We start from the raw sequence: 17,499 nt of genomic DNA, 5'->3' as shown, positions 1-17,499 counted from the left end.
AGGTTGTTTCCATGTTTTGGCTATTGTAAATAGTGCTGCGATGAACATCGGCGTGCATATATCTGTTCTTGTCATGGCTCTCACTTCTCTAGGGTATATACCTAGTAATTCTTTTATGTTTCTTGAAGTAGTGTTTTTTAGTTTTCTTTGCACTCGTCTTTTGTGTCCCTGGTAAGATTTATTCCCAAGTATTTTATTTTTTTGTCAGCTATTGTAAATGGCATTGATTTCCTTATTTCCTTTTCAGCAATCTCTTTGCTGACGTAGAGGAATCCCACTGATTTTGTACATCGATCTTGTATCCTGCCACTATGCTAAATCTCTCAATTAGTTCTAGTAGTTTTCTTGCTGAGTCTCTTGAGTTTTCTATGTATAGGATCATATTATCAGCAAATAGGGATATTTTTACTTCTTCCTTACCAATTTGGATGCCTTTGATTTCCCTTTCTTGCCTTATTGCCCCGGCTGGGACCTCCAATACAATGTTGAATAGAAGTGGTGATAGAGGGCATCCTTGTCTGATTCCTGTTTGTAAGGGGAATGGTTTTAATGGACAGAGGTCCATTGAGAAGGCTGTAAATCTTTACAGGAGCACACTGCCTCATCTTTCCTCTGTGGAGCAGCTGGTGGGTTCGAACTACAGATGTTTTGGTTAGTAACCAAATGCCTTAACCATTAGACAGTGGAAACAAGAGGTGAGGGCATACATTTTCCAGACACACCTACAGGATTGCTGCAGATGCCCTGCATCCTTCTGAAAGCCACAGCTACCGTTAAGCAGCACTATCTTGTGATACAAACACTCTCTCTTATTCTAGGAACTGATCCCTCCTTTTGACCTTTCAGGCCTCGGGGCATTAACTACTCTGGGATGATTCATTGTTCCTATAAAAATCCCTTAACCTGATAATACAATTGTGAAGAGTCCCTTTATTAAACTCTTCTCAATAACTCCCTCTGCACCTGTCCATTTTCTGTCAGGACACTGATCAATAGCATCATCTAAATGAAAGAAATGAGTAACATGCAACTGTAGGCCATCCACTCCAAGTCCTGCATACACATGCATATGTGTAACTGCTTCAAGCTGGGCATGAGTATATACTTTTCCGAATCTATCTTCAATCATCTATTTGTGAGAAAAAACAATCTATGGTGAGGGGGATAATAAAAGAAAAAGATAATTTCATGCTCTCTCAGAAAGGATCCTATCCCAGCAACAGCTGGACATGTTAAGGGGCAGCTACACATCTGCAAATAGACTGAAAAGTATTCTTGAGCCAAGGAGGAAATTCTAATTCAGGAATTGAAATTTCTCTGTCAAATTCTTCAGCAAACTAAGGGTTCTCAAATAACTCCAGCCTGAAAAGTAGTTTAAAAATAGTTAAGATGCTTTGAGGCTGCGTGTTCCTGATATAAAGTAGTTCTGGTGGTATGGTCATTAAGGCATCTGGCTGCTAACCAATAGGTCAGTGGTTTGAACCTACCAGCCACTCCATAGAAGAAAGATAGAACAGTCTGCTTCCATAAAGATTTACAGCCTTAGGAACCCAATATGGGTAAATATGGGTCAAAATTGACTCAAAGGCAGTGAGTTTGGTGGGTTTTTTTTTTTTTTTTTTTGGTCCCTGATAGATGGGAGCTCCATGTTCTCCCAGTGCTAAGCCAAGGTTTCTCCATTGTCTTAGAGCCTTGCCCTAGTCTATGCCTATCATATGTGTGAATCTGAAAAGACACTGAAAGTTTGTAGGACACAGAGTATTAGATATAAATTTTTAAAATAACTCAAATGTCCATCAACGGCTGAGGGGATAAAGAGACCATGATATATCCATACAATGGAATATTGCTCAGCAATAAAAAGGGGCAAGTACTTGAGACACATAATAATTTGCATGGTTCTCAAGGATACTAAGCAGAGTGAAAAAGCCCCAATCTCAAATTTACATAATGTCTGGGGGTGAGGAACAATTGGTGAAATCCAAATAGGTCTCTAGTTAATAGTATTGTACCAATATAATTTTTCTGGTTTTAATAATGTATGATTAAATAAGATGTTATTAATGGGAGCAGCTGGGTAAAATATACATAGGAACTCTCTAAAAAAAATTTTTTTTTACAACTTCTTCTAAGTCTAAAGTTATTTCAAAATAAGAATGTTAAAAAAAAAGGCAGTAACATTCCTATTTAGAATAATACAAAAGACTGGATTTATTTTACAGCTGCTTTTCTGTGCCTTTGAAAGGTATTAATAGGAGACAAGGGTCAGGATTCACATACTTTCAGTGCAATCTAATTTTCTACCTATAGCACCCAGAGACCTAATAAATACCATCCACCTTGTACCTGTTAGAGGTTTCTAAGGCTGGAGCCTATTTTGTGGTTCTCTTTTAAGTCCTTAATAATCATATGGAAAGTGAGGCACAGAGAAATGAAGTATTTTGCCTCTGGTAGCATGATGTTAGACACAGACAGCACCTGGACCACTCATAGGTCTCCTGACCCCAATATTTTTAATTTCCTCAAACAAATATACTTGTTGATCTCAAATACTCCACATCTTTCTCAGGGAAAAGCCCCGCTAACCATTAAAAATTTAAAAAATGAAGAAGAATCAGGTAATGGCCACCACAGCACTGCACACCCAGAGAGGACAGAAAACAACAGCATCACAGCATAACATCATCCCCCTGTCTCCTTCTAATGCCACAGACTGAAGTGAAAGATTCATGTAAAAGCACAAAGTCATTAGAAAAAGTGGGAAAGGACATTGATTCTAAGGTAATTTTAAGATACAAAAAGAACCTTTGATAACTAGAACAGATGAGTACATTTATTAAAAAAAAAAGAAAAAGACAAACCCACTGCCATTGAATTGATTCTGATTGACAGCAACTCTATGATTACAGAAGATTGAAAGACTGAGTTAAACTAGATCACTCTATAATGCCAAAAAAACATAAGATTAATTTTTTAAACATCTATTTGATTTCCAGATTAACTAATAAATAGTAAACTCTAATCATCTTATTAGCATGAAATTTAGCATTTCAGTTATAAAATAAGTCCTTACGCTTAAAGTAAGCTGTGTTATGTAAATATTACTTAAGAATACAATTAGTCAAACAGGTAAAATCACTATTAACCACAGGGGAGATCCCAGATGTTTTTTCTTGATCTTATTTTATAGCTTTCTGAGTCTAAAACTGAACAAAGAAGTACATACATGCCCAGCAAAATGCTGGCTAATAATTGAAAGCTACTTAATCAAAATGGATCATTTGGGGAAATATTTTTAATAATCAGAAAACAGAATTTAAAACAAAATAATGTAAATTCCCAATCAGAGTCCATAATCAAATTTCTCAGAGGATACCACCATGCACGCACCATTTCTTGGGTAGGATACATAATAATAGAGGTAGGTCATCATTTCTAAACAATATATTCATATAGAGCCATTACCATATGCAAGTATAAAAATAATTTTTTAATGTAAGGGCTCATATAAGTTTTATACCAAAACTCACACAATTTGATCCATTAGAAAAAGTATTACAAAAGCTTTTTTTAAAAAAAGTTCTCAATAGAAACAGCTCTCAAATATTAGTACTGTTTTGGAGTGACTCTATAGAAAGAATAAACATACAATGATGAAAATACCCACTAGGTCTCTAGAGATAGATTCTAATGACTTTTGCATTTAGTTTATATAATCAAGAACCATTATTTAGCTCATATAATGGTTTATATAAAGAACCATTATATGAGCTAAATAATGGTTCTTGATTATATAAGCTAAGTGAACCCCACTATAAATTTTGTCAATGAGATGGCTATTTAAACTAATTTTCCAGTTTAATTTTATTCAAGTCTAACTTCTTCCTCCCTCCCTCTCTCTCTCCCTTCCCTCCTGTCTTTCTTTTTTTCGGTAAGTTTTGAGCACCTTACAACCTCAAGTTGTCCCTATAAAACAGATGAGTACAGTTAGAAAATAAGTCCTTAAGATTAAAGTAGGCTATGTAATATAAATATTACCTAAGAATACAATTAGTCAGACAGGTAAAATCACTGAAAATTTAGCTTCTTTGCCACTAAAAGTCTAAATAGTCACCTGGTAAAACTGAAGGAGCCGTAAGTGACAACAATTCAAGATAGCAAGAGCCAGGAACTGAAAGGTCTACCTCCTTTTCATCACCTTCATCATCTTTATCTTCATCTAGCTCATCAGAAACAGGAATTTCTGGTCTTATCTGAAATAATAACAAGTGGTGAAATTACAGGAAAAAAAAAAAAAAAAAAAGACAAACCCACTGCCATTGAATTGATTCCGATTGAAAGCAACCCTATGATTATATAATATTGAAAGACTGAGTTAAACTAGATCATTCTATAACGTCAAAAAAACAAAAGGTTAATTTTTTAAACATCTATTTGATTTCCAGATTCACTAAATGGTAAACTCTAATCATCTTATTAGATACACTCGCAGTTCCATGTAAAAAAACAAATAGTAATACAGTAAGAAAATCACTCTAAGCCAGCATAAGCAATGATTATTACAGAAAACTAATAAAATTTTACACAATAAAAGGCAAACACTGACATTCAATACACTAACCTTCTATGGCTTATAATGAAACACGTGCCTTGTTTGAATAGCTTTTTTAAAAAAAAAAAAATTGTGGTTTCAGCTTATACCTGTATGCCATAGCTTCCGATATTCTAGTAGAATAGAGAGTAGAGACCAGGGAGGGACAGAATGCTTTAGTTGATATTTTTAAGTCTTGGCAGTTTGTTGCTATGGAATATAAAAACACTAAAATCTATAATTGGTAGCTATACTTTATTGTATCTCATTTGAAATTTGCAAGATTTTGTGGTTGTTCTGTGATTAGTTAGGTTTGTTTGAACCAAAATAAGAAATGAAAAAAGATTGCCACTATTGTAGTTTCCGCAAGATCTAACTGTCAAGCAATTAATTAAATTTTTAATACTTTCAATGACACACCATCATAATGCTCACATGGAGACAATTAAGCATTAGGGGAGGAAATCAAAATATATAAAAGTGGTTGCTATAACCATAAAGTGCCAGAACCTTGTCATTACCATTAGCCTGTCTCCTGGAGTTATTTTTAGAAATAATTAACAATTCCTGCAGACTGCCTTCTTCATAGGTCCCCAAAGCACTGTTCCATCTAGGAACTGCACTGAGTCAGGATTCTTACATGGAATAAAAGACAACAGAGAGGAAATACTTCTCTTAAGTATAATAAGCTCAATTCCAACGAAGCCTTTCAAACGTAACTAGTGTTCTCTTCACTAGTGGAAAGGAGTAAAAGCCACCCAACTACTCAAGAGGTTTCCAAGACAAGGCTTAATTCTGATTCATTATTGAGTATCTCATTCTCAGAGGGCTGAGCCAGACATAACTACAGAGGGAACAGTCAGGTTGTCTCCTGATATGGCATGATAGCATTTGTTGACATCACTACACACCATAGAAACCCTGCAATGTTTGCAAACCCTTTGGTTCTGACAAGAAGAGTTTTCTAAGTGCCTTTGTCTGAGGACGTATATGGAATATGCCAGGTTTAGCATCATCAAGAATTGTCTTAAAGATTCAAATCAGTCCTAGTTGCCTATAACAATACCAAAAAAGAAATTGATTTTAGATCTCTTCCATGTGTTCTGACTTTTTACATATCATAGTACAAACTTAAAATAACATGTGAACAGCATACTGGAAGAAATGGACAACAGTGCTTATAGCTGGAGATCAGATCAGCTGAGAGTAGATCAGTAACCTATCTGTGGCAATGAAGGTCTGCCGTAATGATACTTACAAATAACACAAGCCCTGGGGAGATGGAGCACAGAGCTGAATGCTTTAGCTAGTATGAAAACTCAGAGGCAAGCTGAGGATGCAGACAATCAGAATCTTCATACCTGGCTGGTGGGAATGTAAAATGGTACTGCCCCTTTGAAAAACAGTTTGATAGTTTCTCAAAAAGTTAAACACAGAATTACCATATGATGCAGCAATGCCACTCATGGGTATAGAACCAAGAGAAATGAAAATAAACACATACAAGAACTTCTACACACACGCTCATGGCAGCATTTTCCATAATTGCCAAAAAGTGGAAGCAGTTCGTATGTCCATCAACTGATGAATGCAACAAAATGTGGTATATCCATACAACAGAATATTATTCACTCAAAAAAATAAAAATGAATTGTTGATATATGCAAAAATATGAACAAACCTTAAAAATACTATTATAAGAAAGAAAGAAGACAGCCATTAAAGGTCACATACTATAAGATTCCATTTATACAAAATATACAGACTAGACAAACCCACAGAGACAGAAAGTACATGAGTGGTTCCTTAGGGCTGAGGGAGGGAAGGATGGAGCGGGGATTGAATGTGAAGGGGTTTTTTTAAGGGAAATAAAAAAATTCTAAAACTAGATTATGGTGAAAGTTGCACAAAAAATATAGTATTAATATACGAAAACCATTGAATTATACATATTAAATAGGTAAATTGTATGGTATGTGAATTAGATCTCAATAAAAGTTTTTAAAAGAAAGGAAAACATGAAGGAGGGAAGGGAAGGAAGAAAGGAGGAAGACTACATTCCAAAATAAAAAGAAGGGGAAGGGGGAGGAGAAGTAGAAGAAGAAAAGAAAGGACAAAGCTACAGAGGGGCCTTAAACTGGTGTATGAACCAAAACAAATGCCCCAGTGCTTCCAAATCCAGAATTATTTAGGATATTTTTGCACATATTTTATCCCTTCCAGTCCTTCAGGCACATGAGCGGGCAGTGTTTCATTCTATTGTACACAGGATCACTATGAGTTGAGCCGACTCGATGGCACCTAACAATAACAACAAGCCTTCTGCTCAAACTAAATTATTTAAAATGAGTCACAGCACCCAAGCCATCAATACTTCTGAGAGTCACTAAACAAAGTTGTTGTTGCTGTGAGGTTCTGTCGAATCAGTTCCAACTCACAGTGACCCTATGTACATCAAAGCAAAACACTGTGCCACCCTCACAATGGTTGCTGTGTTTGAGCCCATTATTAAATAAAGACTTGAGGATTAAAAAAAAAAAAAAAAAACTGACCCATTCATCCATCTTAAACTGTCTAATTTCTCACTCACATAGTTGGGTGTCTATACTAGTTTATCTGCTATGCAGTAGATGGTATGTTTCTTCATCTCATGAATGTATGCATTTTAACAAAGAAATCACAAATGTACTATAAATGATACACTTTACACAGTTATGGTCCAATAAGTCCTTCAATTTGTTTCCTTAAAATTCTCCCTGGCCAGTAAGCATTTATTGTCAGACCATAGTTCATTTTCTCTTCTTTGCTCACCTCTTCAATATTTGTTCTTTTCAGCTTCTCTTTGCTAACCCCAGTCTTTTCCCTTTGTGTGCAAGCAATAAACAAGATCAATGTGAGTGTAACTAGAGAGAATAAAGAGGAGTCATATGAAAGAATATTTGTTAAAGTTCTAACATGTGGGTATTTATATTACATTAGTTGTTAAAATACTCAGGAAAAATTACATGTATATTTAAAACACACAGACACCACCACCACTACCACCACCATAAAACCCTTCTTACTATGGGTAAGCTTTGTTGAAAACATGTCCATGTAAATGGACAGCCAAATATATAACGTCAAACTACTTTTAAAATCTGCTTCAAATTGAATACTGGAAAACTTATCTTTACAAAATTCCTCACTGTGGATTCGTTCCAAACCTGATAACCTTTCAACCACCTTTCTGTATATATAATCTCTGAAAATCTAGGAGTTTGTGTATAAATAGAAGATTTTATTTGGAATACATCAAATATCTGCATAAATTCATTTTAAAAGAGAAACAGCTTCTGATGAATGCAGTGACATTCACTTAAATCAAAGCCAAAGAGGTTACACCATATTTATACAACTTGGATGAATAATCAGTTATTTTATATTACTCACTTGTGAAATTAACTCCAGAAACCAACAAAACAATCTATCTGCAGATCTCTATAATGAGAAGTTCAATTATTAAATGGCTGAATATTTCTTGTTGAACCTGAGTTGAGAAGAAGAGTCAATCTTCTGGCTAAATATTTCTTCATTACTGATTCTTTGAAAAGAAAAATTGTTCTGCATAGTTTGTGTGTGTATGTGTGTGTGTGCATAGGTGTGCCTGTGTCTCTGGTGCTAGAGGAGTCAAGATAGAAGACAGCTAAAAACAAAACAAAACAACCAGAAGAAATACAAAGTAGAAGCAAAAAGTTATTTGTATTTGTTTTCAATATTAGAATCAAGAGGATTTCAAAGCCCCCAAATTTGCATGCCAACTTTAGATTTACAAATTTAAGGTGATTAACAATGATATTTTTACCAACCAACAAAACATATACATTCCTTTAACATTCCAAACACCTAAGACAAGGCCGAGCACTTAGCAGCTATCTACTAAATAATTATTAAATCAATACAAGCGCACATGTACACTGCCTCTAAGTCCACACGATTTCCTAATAATAAACCAATGACGTGAAAGAAGAACTTGGTATTCAGATCCCTAACTCATACAGCATCTCATTCAAGCTGACCATCTATTTTCCACCTCACCTAAAGGTACTGTTTCACTCAACCCTAAATCTTCCTTCTGATGTCTGACAATTCCTCTTGTTTCTTTTGTTCTATGCAGTCTTTTACCTTTCAATTGCCCTCAGTGCAGAGTGGACAGTTTCTGACAACAAAGAAGAATCTTGGTTTTTGCATTACAGAAGTCCCTATCTGACAGGGACTTACAAACATTTGAAAATATGCTTTTATAGAAACAGTGTCTCAGTTTTACATCACTGCCATCATCTATGAAACGGAAGTGGACAACTGACTTGGTTATATCCTTAGCCTTTGGAGACTTGTGTAGAGTATGAACGCTTTGACCACTTTCTGGACTTCTTGTCTTTAGGTATTTAAACAGCTAAGCTGAAAAAGAGCAATTAATTTAAAAGAAGAAGAAGAATTCATGGTGTAGTCTTAGAAGTAATGATCCTTTGTGAGAATCTGGACATCAGAGTGAAGACTTTTTCAAACCTCTTATACTCCCCAACCCAAGCTGAAAGTATCCACCACAGTGAGCAACTGTTATTTCTGGGAATGGGTCATATTCAGAAGGAGACTGGCATAGAAGAAAAATATTGAAAAGCAAGCTGTAAAGAAATAAGCCTATATAAGTTTTCCTTTACAATCCTTTGCACTCTGATGGTGAAAACCAAAACATATATAGAAAACCCAACCCTAAGTGTAACACTGCTCTTCATGTTGGAAGGAATAAAAAGCCATTTAAGGCTATTCAGGCCTAAAGGTCTTCGATGTGTTAAATTAAAGAAGTTAGCATTTGAGTGAGTATAATATTTAATTGAGTATAAACTCTAGCAAACAAAATCAGAAACTGAAAATAACTCTAAGGTTGGGAACATGGAAACATTCAATATTTTAAAAATTAGATCTTAAACAGTTACAAGTGAGACTTATTTAATAAAAGCTATTACTCTAGCTGGAATATTTCTGAAATAATAGCTTAAAATAAAGGTAACTGTTATGCTGTGAACTAAATGAGCAATTGTTTATTAAAAATAACCATAAAAAGGCATCTCTTCAGATGCTGTACCTAAGCAATTGGTAGTAGCTTTCATACTAAATTTATATGTAGTTATTTCTTCTTCACCTTTTCTACTTTTTTTTTCTCTTTTAGCAGCTATGTGTATTGCTAGCTACTGCAATGTAGTCAGAAGTCTCATCTTTAAATTTTCTGAGTCACAGAACACCTTTCTCAAGCCTTCCCATTTGTGAAAACTGCATGCCACGCTGGCCAATCAAACTCTTGAGTCCTCAAAAATTGGGAAATTTTGACTTATTTAAGATTTGGTTTTATAAGAGCTTGTCTTTAATCTCCTTTTTACAGTGGCTCCAACAGAAGTTTGCCTAGTCTCTCTTTCCTAGTCTGCCTACTGTCATCTAATCTCTGTATAAAACTCAATTCAGAAAAAAAGCAAGCTCATTTTAATGCCTGAAGATCCCTAGAAATTTATGCCAAACCCTACTGCCATTTTACCTCTAAGATTGATTCCGAGTAACACTACACATAACTTCATCTAACACATTAAAGGCATGTGATAAATAGCTATATGCATTTGAATTGGTAGTGACACTAAATGTGAAAGTAGACATTTAGCTCTTTAACATGACTTCAAACTTTAAAATAGCTTATACACTGCTGTCGAGTACATTCGCATCATAGCAACCCCTCTTTGGTTTTGCAGGCGGCATCTCTACGGATGTAGATCTTCCTTGAGAGGAGTGGCTGGTGGATATGAATAACCAGACTTCTGGTTAGCAGTCAGATGCCTTAGGCACTATGCCACCAGAGCTCCCATTTATATTACCTTGATACTAGAGATTATTATATGTTTTTAGTTTAATTAAAAATGAAGATAATGTCATTCTATGTACTAACTCTTAAAAGACAGTGGTACTTTGTTCATCCAGTTCTCCAGGGATAACCTATATATCGTTTCACACTATACTAATAAATAATAATAAATAGATTTTTTTTCATACAGTATCTCAATTCTTCATCATAAATAAAGATTTCTGGGTGCACAGGTGGTACAAAATCTTAGTCTACGCAGGCCATGCTTGAATTTGAAGTCCCAGATGGCACAATGACTGGGCAAAGAGGTTCCTGCAGTAGTGTAGACCTTCTGAAGCAAGCCATTGGCAAAGGCATGCAGCCAGATACCAGTCACCTTAAAAAGACTTTGTATGCATCATATGTATGTTCCTTCTGCTCCAAAGAGATTTAAAATTCATTACCTGTGAAGCCTAAGACCTCTACAGTCTTCTACAGATTAAAAATATAAGAACATAAACTCTTATCTTTTATAGACAACATATTTAGAGTTATACATACAGCAGCTGGTAATGATCTCTTAAGAGAGGGTAAAATAAACTTGTAAAATCCAGCATTAAGAGATAATGGTGGGAAAGCAGAAATGCCTACCTTTTCAGGCAGATGAAGAATGGTGTGCTCCCTTGCACTAAAGTGAGACAGAGATTTATATGCAGCATTTGCTACAACTGGGTCCTAAATGGGGGTTAAAAAAAAAAAGTAAACAAATGAAAGAAAAAACATAGTGAAAACCAAGTCTGGAGGAAGAAAGATAACTTTCCTCATGAGCCCAAAGGTTTTATAATTAGTGCTTTACGAATGGTAGTTAAGCCTTGTTTCAGTCAAAAGGATATATACTAGCAATTTCAGAAAAGAGATTTGCTAAAGCAAATATGAAAAAAGGAGGGAAAGGGCCTGAGGAGGGAAATAAGGACAAATGTGAAAAATTATCTGCAATAATATTTTTCTGGAGAACATGTCCCAGTTACAAAATAGTAAGGAAACACTACCGGGCAGACGATAAGAACTACGATTTTTATCCTAATTTGGACATTAAAATTACATTAAACTACATTACATTAAATTACATTAAAATTACATTACATGAAAGTAACTCATAACTGCTTAGGTTCCCACAAGGTAATATGGTTGAGTGGAAGGAGTATGACGGTTCAGAGTCTGATAGGCCTCAGTTTGAGCTCTGATTCTCCACCTACTAACAAGGCAAGTTAGCCATCTGGAATTTATGCTCTTTCATCTATGAAATGGCTAAAACACTACCTACACCTTTTTCTCTATACGCCTTGATTGGAAAAGGCATCTAAAAAATGTTCTAAATTTTGTTTGTTTGTTTAGTATGCTTATTGGTGGGGGAAGAGCAAAATAGAAAAGGGGAAGGGCCATATAAAAATATAAGATCATGGCAACAGTCCCCATTTGTCAGATTCACAAAGTATTAAGTTCACTTTATGGCAAAAATTTATTAATGGGCATAAGTTGAGGGTAATTTTTCAAACCTAAACGTATTAGTAGTCAGAATTTTTTTAAATCCTGAAATCATCATAATTTCAAAGGAGTTTTATCTTTTATTCTAAGAGTCTTATTTCACAATTATTTCCCCAGCTGTGTTTTGTTTCACTGACATCCCATGTGAAAGTACCTTGTTTTGAGTGTGAGTCCAGAGGAAGCTGAGAACTTGAACTTTAAAATTCTGAAAAGTCAGCAAACAACAGAATATACTTTTAAGATAAAGCTAAAATTGAGAGAATAAACAATCTTTATAAAAAGTCAGTCACTTTAAAAATTTTATTACCAATAATTGACTTAATCTATATTTACCCATTATTCATAAAATGACAATATTTAGACCAATAATCTACACACATGGCTATTTTAAACACATTGAAATGTTAAAAGACTATTAAATTTATAAGCCTAACCATGGCTTATGACTTCCTCAGGTCCTAGTACAAAAGTGACTAGTTTCTTAAACACCACTATTCCTGATACCCTTCCCAGAAGAGAGTTTGTTCTTTCCTAAGCTGCCACAGGCCCATAGTACCCTTTAGTATCTGCTATAACTATTCGTGTATATGTGGTTTACTCACTACTAGGTTGTACACTATTTACGGCAATGACCATTTCTTTTTCATTAAAAAGGCCTAGGCCACAAAGGCCATTCCTAAAAGATGACAAAAATTAATAATTGATTGAGTATAAAAAGGCCATGGTCTTCCAGCACTCAGTGCTGTCTTCATTGTAGTCCTATCTAAGTTCTTACTCTTCCAAACCATTAAAAAAAAAAAAAAAAAAAAAGCCTCACTGCTGTCCAGTCGAATTCAACTCACAGCAACCCCTCCTTGGGTTTCCGAGGCAGTATCTCTATGGATGCAGATTGCTATGGTGTAGAAAATTACTTAATGTGGCTTTTCTACCCATAAGTCTTTGTAAACTCCAAGGTGGGATTTGCTATGAGCAACTGAGGAGCTCCTGATTGCTAAAGTTGTCCACCTGGAGTATTTCTGTTGGGAGTGGCACAAAACAATGTTCTGGGAGGTTCCCACTCTCTCTTAGGTGCTGAGAGTTCTGATGCTATGGTTGGCTAGTTTGATCACTCTGACAGGCTCAAAAAGAGGCCTCCTAGAGCTCTCTGACTGCTGGTTGAGGAAGATGTGCTGCTGAAAGAGACACATGCTGCTGAAAGAGACACATGCTGCTGAAAGAGACACATGCTGCTGTGAAAGAGACGCAAGAGACATGCATTGCTGAGTAAGACACCAAGGGACATGCACTGCTGGGGGAGAGACTGTGAGAGACTTGGCTGGTGGACGGTGGGCTGGGAGGGAGACTGAGCATTTTTCCTGAACTTGAATTGTAACCTGGTGCTTCCCTAATAAACCTCATAATCTGTGAGTTCTGTGTGGCCACTGCAGCGAATTATTGAACCCAGGAGAGAGGTGGTGGAGCTTTGGGAGGAATGGTTGGAGAAAGGGCTGGAGGGAGGCAGCATGTCTGGCCTCGCAGGAATTAGCCTTTGGCTATTGATGGTGATTCTGTCATCTTCTTGTGGGGTTAGAGGAGGTCAGAACATGTGGCCTTCTTGCCCTTTCTGCAATTGCCCAATCCTTCTTCTGAGGAGTTGTTGGTGGGTTTGAACCACCAGCCTTCTGGTTAGCAGTCAAATGCCTAGGCACTATGCCACCAGAGCTCAAGGTCCTTTTATAACCCCTCGCTTTACACATTCTATTCCCCAAAACTTCTATGGAAGCAACATTTTACTATTTCTTCACAGACAAAGTCAAAGAGTACCAACTAAAGAAGGTTTCCTCAGATTCTTCTGAAGACTGCTGGTCACTTTTACTACCTCACTTCTTTGATTAACTACATTTGTCAAATGTTATTATAATTATCACTATATCTCCTTTACAAACCATTAAACTTCTGGAGAGAAGTAATTGACAACATAGTGTAACAGAAAAATATAGACTATGGAACTAGGAAGTTGTGAGTTCAGACATTAGCTTTTCATTTAGTAACTACAATCTTGGTTAAAGTTGCTTGCCTGGCACGTAGCAGAGATTCAATAAATATTTAATGAATGAATGAATCTCTAAAAACATCAGTTTCTTTATCAATAAAATGAAACACAATACCTTTCTATAAGATATTAGAACAAATTCATATAAAGTAAATAGACTAGTGCTAGGAATAGAACTGGTACTCAAAAGTACTATCATTATTTATTAGTACTTCTAAGGCCAGTAAGTTTTAATAAATATATTATGAATGAATGTACCAAGCACTGTGTGTGTGTATATATGTGTGTGTCTATATATATATATATGTGTGTGTGTGTGTGTGTGTAGATAGATAGATAAGTAGATAGATACATAGATAGATAGATAGATAGGAGCGCTGGTAGCCTAGTGCGCAAGGCATCTGATTGCTAACCAGAAGCCTGGTGGTTCAAACCCACAAGCCAACCTTCAGAAGGAAGACTGGGTAATCGACTTCCATAGTGATACCTGCTCAGAAACCCAAGGAGGGGTTGCTATGAGTTGGGTCTGACCCGACAGCACATAACAACACAAAAACACCACATATATATGTATGTGTTTTATATATATATAGTTGTTCTTAAGAGTTGCTTTGTCATCTCCTACTCATAGCGACCCTATGTACAGCAGAATCAAACACTGCCCAGTCCTATGCCAACCTCACGATCCTTTTTATACCTTTTTATACCATCGTTGCAGCCACTGTCTCAATCCTTGTTGAGGGCCTTCCCCTCTTTCACTGACCCTCCACTTTACCAAGCATGATATCCTTTCTCCAGGGAATGGTCCCTTCTGGTATGACCAAAGTAGGTAAGATGAAGCCTGGTAATTCTCACTTCCAAAGAGCATTCCAGCTGCACTTCTTCCAGGACAGATTTGTTAGTTCTTTTAGCAGTGTGTTGTACTTTCAGTATTCTTTGCCAACACCACAACTCAAAAGCATCACCTCTTTTCCAGTTTTCCTTATTCATTGCCCAGCTCTCATATGCATATGAGGTGATTGAAAATACCATGGGTTGGGTTAGGCACACCTTAGTGTTCAAGGAGACAGCTATGCTCTTCAGCACTTTAAAGACGTCTTTTGCAGCAGATTTGCCCAGTGCAATACTTCATCTGATGTCTTGACTGCTGCTACCATTGGTGTTGATTATGGAACCAAGTAATATGAAGTCTTGGACAATTTCAATCTTTTCTCCACTTACCGTGATGCTGCTTATTGGGCCAGTAGTGAGAATTTTCATTTTCTTTATTTTGAGATGTAATCCACACTGCAGACTGTAGTCTTTAATCTTCATCACAAAGTGCTCACGTCATCTTCACTTTCAGCAAGCAACATTGTGTCATCTACATATTGCAGGTTGTTAATGAGCCTTCCTCCAATCCTGATGCCACATTCTTCTTCATATAGTCCAGCTTATTTGCTCAGCATACAGATTGAATAAGCATGGGGAAGGGATACAACCCTGACACACTCCCTTCCTGATTAAACCATGCAGTATCCCCTTGTTCCATTCCAACGACAGCCTCCTGCTCTATGTACAGGTTTCTCATGAGCACAATTAAGTGTTCTGGAATTCCCATTCTTCTCAAAGTTATCCATAAATTTTTATGATTCACAAAAGAGAATGCTTTTGCATAGTCAGTAAAACACAAGTAAATATCTTTCTAGTATTCTTTGCTTTCAGCCAAGATCCATCTCACATCAGCAATGATATCCCTTGTTCCACATCCTCTTCTGAATCCAGCTTGCATTTCTGGAAGTTCTCTGTCAATATATTGCTGTAACCATTTTTGAATTATCTTCAGGAAGATTTGATATATGATATAAATATTATTATTTTATGATATAAATGATTTATTGTTTGATAATTTCCAAATGCTGTGGGATCACCTTTCTTCAGAATGGGTACAAATATAGATCTCTTTCCAGTCAGTTGGCCAGGTAGCTGTCTTCCAAATTTCTTGGCAAAGCCAAGTGAGTGCCTCCATGGCAGCCTCCATTTGTTGAAACATCTCATTGGGTATTCTGTCAATTCCTGGAGCCTTGTTCTTCGCCAATTCCTTCACTGATATATATATATATATATATATACATACATACATATACACACACATACACATATATATATGTGTGTGTATATATATATATGCTGTTGCATATATAATAATATTAGTACACATACACTTGTATAAAACAGAAGTAAGTTTCCTAAGAATGGTATGGATAAAGTACTTTGGAAACAATAGACTCTTGCTTGCAGATAGATCCTCAAAGGATGAAATGCATTAGACCGATTCTTATTTTTTAAAAGAGATTTTAAAATTAGAGATGAAAAAGAATGTAATTCCAGACAGCGGGAATGACTGGAACCAAAGAAATGAAATAAAACAGTTTGGAGGAAGCTGAAGGAAACTACAAGTCGTCTGTTTTTTCTGGAAAGCATGGTGCAGAAAAGTAGAGTGAGGCCAGATTCTGCAAGGCTTTATAGGATATGCAAACACAAGGTCCTCAGGTGCCCAAGGATAGTGGTGACCTAAGAGAGGATTTGGGAAGATTAAATTCAACTCTGGCATACATCTGAACAAATTCTAGTCAGGTAAAAGAAACAAATTATCTCAACAGAGAGGGGAATGGGAGACAAAAAGAGAGAGAAGGAGAAAGAATGAAAGAGACAGAGACACAGAGAGAAAGATGCCTCCTTCCACTGTTTTTTTACTTCTACTTCCAAGGTGACTATGGCCACTGAAATGATCTTGCTGACTGTGAGGGAAGGGATGGATGGTATAGCTCCCAAAGCAGCCTGTGTGAGCAATAGAGAAATTCTAATGTTATGTAAGCATGAAGATAAATCAAAATAAGTTGCCAGTGATAATAATATAAAATTTGAAAGAAAACCACTACTACCACCACAACAAAAAACACCCTAATCCATAGCCATGGGTAAGCAAACATAAGAAACTATCACATAAACCACTTAATAAATTAGCCTATAACTAAATCTGAACAATTCAAAGTGCATGCAATACAAAGGTATGTGATCTCAACCCTTGAGGACAGAAAATAAATATATACAACATGCCCTTACTTCAAATTTTAGTCTTAGCTCCCTAGCAGCAGCAGCCCTGCAAACTCTTGACAATGTAAGTGCAAGTACCTGTGAATAGTAGCCATAAAAATGACTGTTGGTTAACTATATACTCTAGGAGTCACAAATTGATTCTTTTTTTAATAACCTAAAGCAAAAGCCCAAATGTGAGAATAAACTCATTATACCCTCTATTCATTCATTTATTCCTTACACAGCTACTTACTTTATATCATGTGTCAGTGCCTAAGGCATTTTACTGTTAACCAGAAGGCTGGTGGTTCAAACTCACCAGCCACTCCTCGGAAGGAAGATGGGGCAATCTACTTCCGTAGTGATACTGCCTCGGAAACCCAAGGA

General features: G+C 36.2%; 1 protein-coding gene across 1 annotated transcript in view; it reads right to left on the bottom strand.

Moving 5' to 3' along the window:
• Positions 1-17,499, bottom strand: part of FOCAD (focadhesin) — a 502,178-nt gene that overhangs the window by 228,295 nt on the left and 256,384 nt on the right. The window contains exons 16-18 of the mRNA XM_007952545.2: positions 12,157-12,207; positions 11,109-11,192; positions 4,115-4,253 (exon numbers count right to left, since the gene is read on the bottom strand). Coding sequence (XP_007950736.1) covers positions 4,115-4,253; positions 11,109-11,192; positions 12,157-12,207 — 274 coding nt within the window. The remainder of the gene's footprint in view (positions 1-4,114; positions 4,254-11,108; positions 11,193-12,156; positions 12,208-17,499) is intronic.

The sequence above is a fragment of the Orycteropus afer genome, unplaced genomic scaffold, assembly GCF_000298275.1.
Source record: "Orycteropus afer afer isolate SDZICR_OR568_19922 unplaced genomic scaffold, OryAfe1.0 scaffold00345, whole genome shotgun sequence".
Classification (NCBI taxonomy): Eukaryota; Metazoa; Chordata; class Mammalia; order Tubulidentata; family Orycteropodidae; genus Orycteropus; species Orycteropus afer.
This window is presented reverse-complemented; position numbering and strand designations above follow the sequence as displayed.